The sequence below is a fragment of the Lactuca sativa genome, chromosome 8 (genome assembly GCF_002870075.4).
Source record: "Lactuca sativa cultivar Salinas chromosome 8, Lsat_Salinas_v11, whole genome shotgun sequence".
NCBI classification, from domain to species: domain Eukaryota; kingdom Viridiplantae; phylum Streptophyta; class Magnoliopsida; order Asterales; family Asteraceae; genus Lactuca; species Lactuca sativa.
The window spans coordinates 41,736,228-41,740,368 of record NC_056630.2 but is presented as its reverse complement, the minus strand read 5'-3'; the positions used below and the strand labels follow the sequence as shown (position 1 = coordinate 41,740,368).

At 33.3% G+C, this 4,141-nt stretch overlaps 1 protein-coding gene and 1 pseudogene across 1 annotated transcript; both read right to left on the bottom strand.

Annotated features, from left to right (window-relative positions):
- Positions 1 to 209: 209 nt before the first annotated feature.
- Positions 210 to 2,010, bottom strand: LOC111914229 (threonine dehydratase 1 biosynthetic, chloroplastic-like; annotated as a pseudogene).
- A 4-nt stretch (positions 2,011 to 2,014) lies between these two features.
- Positions 2,015 to 3,835, bottom strand: LOC111914239 (mitogen-activated protein kinase 16-like; the record flags this gene model as incomplete). Its single annotated transcript, XM_052766363.1, has 5 exons — positions 3,779 to 3,835; positions 3,405 to 3,455; positions 2,900 to 2,981; positions 2,218 to 2,664; positions 2,015 to 2,109 (listed from the first exon to the last, which is right to left on the bottom strand). Coding segments are annotated over exons 1-5 (732 nt in total), but the record flags the coding sequence as incomplete, so codon positions are not given.
- Positions 3,836 to 4,141: the final 306 nt, after the last annotated feature.

Sequence of the window (4,141 nt, the reverse complement as noted above, 5' to 3'; positions counted from 1 at the left end):
GACGCTCATTGTGCGTCGTAAAACGATCAGACGACGCGCAAATGCGCGTCAAGGAAGGCCCTGTCATAAAGAGAGATGACGCACTTTTGCGCATCCTCTATAGACGACGCGCATTTACGACGCGCATTTATGACACTCAATGCGTATCATTAAGTCCGCTATCAAGAAAGGTCATGTCATAAATGAAGATGACACACATTTTTGCGTATCGTAATTTTATATTTTTTTTTAAAAAAAATTATTTATAGATTTACTAATTTTCAAATTAAATTTCCATTTTATTTCTTTTAATAGAAAATAAAATGCCATATACAAAAAATATAATACATTGCACAAAAGTTAATGTCATACAAATAATCATTCCAATAGTAGACAAATATTTGTATATTGTTATTAAGAGGTTTTCCCTAACTATATAACCTAGTTAATGTCAAATTGTATCGAACCTACCAATGAAAAAACAGTTGACTTTTGGTCAACCTTCAACGCATTAAAAGTTGGAATGCTTCATTATCTGTTTCAATTTCATACTCATATCCAAGCTCATTTGCAACACCCCGAAACTCATTTAATTCACTTGAACAAACTTGAATCCCAACCAAAACATTCGCCCCCATTTCTCGCTTTTCACATAATAAAAATGAAAAAAAAAAAGCATTAGAATCACCATTCACCACACCAACATCAAAACTCAAAAGGGCAAAATCAGAATAAAAAGATATTTTATCTAACCTGTGCTAGGTAATGAAACAAGCTAATATTCCATCGTGGACTAAACCCATGCAAAAATTTCATCAATGTCCCTAGCCTCTCCTGAAAAACAAACCGACATAGTAGCTTATTTTCAACATTCGTTCTCCCACCCATCTGGAAGTCAAGGGTATTTTAGTCTTTTTTTTATATATATAAAACTCAAATAATCAGATAAAAAATAAAGTATGTTGCTGTTATTAGCGTAGATGATCCTTAACCATGTCATTATTTGTAACTTCCATAGTTTTTAATTCATATAATTCCATTCTCTCCACCATTGCTTGTAGTTCAAACTTTGTATGCAGCCCGACACTATAACAATTAACAATCACAAAAAAAATTGTCAAAATATAAATTTAAATTTTTCTCAAAAAAAAAATGATCTTTAACCTGTATAGAACTAAATCTTGTTTCTCTCTAGAATCATATCGATACTTGAACTCAGTAATATTCATCGACCATATCTGCCACCACAATTTTTTTTAAATAAAAAAAATGAAATGATATTTCGTTATTTCGTTATTTAGTTATTTGGTTATTTAGTTATTTAGTTATGTACCAGTTCACAAAACTGTTTAAAGCTTTCGGGTTCTTCCTGAAGGAAAGTTGCAAGAACAGCCTCCTGTTGCCTACCAACATTAATATCTTTAAGGTTATAAAATTTGCAATATGCTTCAGCTCCAGCAAGTGCTAGAGCCCCTGCTGGTTCTAAAATAATCCTTTTCTCCTCAAACATATCCTACATCACACATTAAAAAATTGAAAAAACATTAAAAACATCTGAGACTTCAAAAAACATTAAAAAAAATTCTAAAAAACATTAAGAAGATACTGACTTTTATGGATGCACAAATGGCATCACGGGCGACAAGAAAAACTCCATCAATTAACTCTCTGCATAAACGGAAAGTTTCAAGGCCAACTTCTTTAACAGCAACACCATCTGCAAAACCTCCAACTTGGTCAAGCATTATGCGTTGACCATGGTGTAATGATAACGCCATTGCATTTGCATCAGTTGGCTCTACACCAATGATTCATACCTATGTAACAAAATTTCACAGAATGAGAATCTTTTTCATTATAATATCATCATAAAAGATTTTTTAGGTTTTACTTTACCTCTGGTGAAACTCTTTTCACATAAGCGGCAATACCTGCAATTAAACCACCACCACCTACAGGGACAAAAATGGCGTGAATTGGACCTTGCATTTGTCTCACAATCTCCATTCCAATAGTTCCTTGGTGGATCATTGAATGCAACCCTTGAAAAACCAAAGTCACAGATCTTGAGTTTGCTATCCGTATTGGCCAAAATATTTTTGGGTTTTAGATCTCTGTGAAAGACATTTGCTGCAAAAGAAGTAATTCACAATTAGAATACACAAAAATATAACAAGGCATGATTACTTCAAACAATTAAACAAATACTCATATCATCAGATGATAACATTGTATGACCTGAGTGTATGTATTTTAGTCCTCGAAGAAGCTGATAAAGAAACAATTGATGGTGTTCTGGTGTTAAGTCATCGTTTCCTTTAATAACCTGATGTAGATCAGATCCCATAAGCTCAAAAATCACATATATGTCTTTGAATTCGCTTCTTGAAGGTGGCAATAAGATGTATTTGATTTCCACAATGTCTGGATGACGAAGGAGCCTAAGGAGCTTAATCTCACGCATGATACTAGCAGCAACAGAAACATGTTCGAGTATATCATTTATCTTTTTGATTGCTACTTTTTCGCCAACATGAGTATCATATGCAGAACATACAATACCAGAGCTTCCTTTACAAATAATTTCCAATAATTTGTACCTACTCCCTTCACCAAATTCACTGAAAAAGTTTGCTTCCATAGGTTCCTGCAACAGACTCCTAGGGTCATTATAATAGATGAAAACTAGAAGTTATCAGGAAAATATTTCTTTTATTTTTTTGTCATTAATCCCTCATTTTATATACAAAGATACAATGCAAATAGGAAACTAGATAAGGGTAGCATGAGTATTTCGTGTAACCCTATTTCATAAAACTCACAATTTTGTCTTCATTATAAATATAAGTTGTGTACTTTTGGATACTTACCAGACTTGTAGTATGTCGCTGAAAACCTTCTTATTTGTGCTGCCTAATACCAACATCAGGATTTGTAGAGATGGAAGTGTTGTTTTCAACTCGACCTCTGGATACCTTTTCAGAACTTTGAATCATCATGGGCTGAAAAAGATCAACAAATCAAGATTATATAGTAATAATTTTGAGTTCTCTACCATATATATTATATAAGTATAGTTATTATATACCCTCATAGTAGATGACCAAATGAATGTCTCATAAGCATTGTAACAAGTACAAAACGAGCATTATTATTTATCAAAAAAATTTGTACTAGTTTAAGAGTGTAAAGAAGATAAGCAAGTATATAAAGACTACTATGGAGTGGCCCTGTGAAAGGGTCCAATTTAGGCATGCCTCATCACCTAGGCTGCAGAAAAAAACTTATCAAGAATCAGGCTTCAGAGCAAAACAATGAAACTAGAAATAGTTAATAATAAAATGAATGAAAGAAATTTGGATTATGCTAATTACCAATATAACTGATGTAAATGATAGAATGATACCCTGGATATTTTAACAAACATCTCTTTGCAATTCGAACAAACCCCTTCCAACATTTTGTGGATATTTCACCTTTTATATCAGAATCAATCTTAAGATCAGGTTCAAAATTCAGATATGTATAGATAGAACACATGAAAAAGAAAAAAAAACAGAGACAATTTATCTTAACTCACAGATCATTAAGGTAAATATGCCCTAGAAGATGAACAACATACGACCATTCGTCTTGAAAATCTACATGAAAAAAGGAAAAAGAAAGTAACAGTAAGATTGAAATCAAGCCAGAAAATATAAAATTAGGGATTCAAATCTTAACCCAACACACAGTCAGTCTTAGTAGTAAGCCACGATTAGCGCACAACGATCATTACACAGATTCATATGTATGTTACCTGAAGTATAAGTTGATCGCAGACATCAGTGACTTTGTCATACGATCTTGACACCATTACGTCTGTAAGTCGAGAGAAATCCAATGAAAAACAAATATGAAAGGGGAAATTAAGATGAATAGAATTGAATAGCCAACAATCGATTGACACTACAATCGAGAGGAGTTGCAGTTGCGAACCAGTTAGTGTGAGGATTGATGTGGAAGAAATTCGACTACAAATCTGATTGCTTCACCTTTGCGATTTCATAGATGTGTTTTAGGGTTGTCGTAGTTGTCGATCGACACTACAATCGAGGGCTTCCGATTTGTATTTCAGGGTGCAAGCGTTGACTTTGTATTGACCTACTATCGGTGGTCCAAA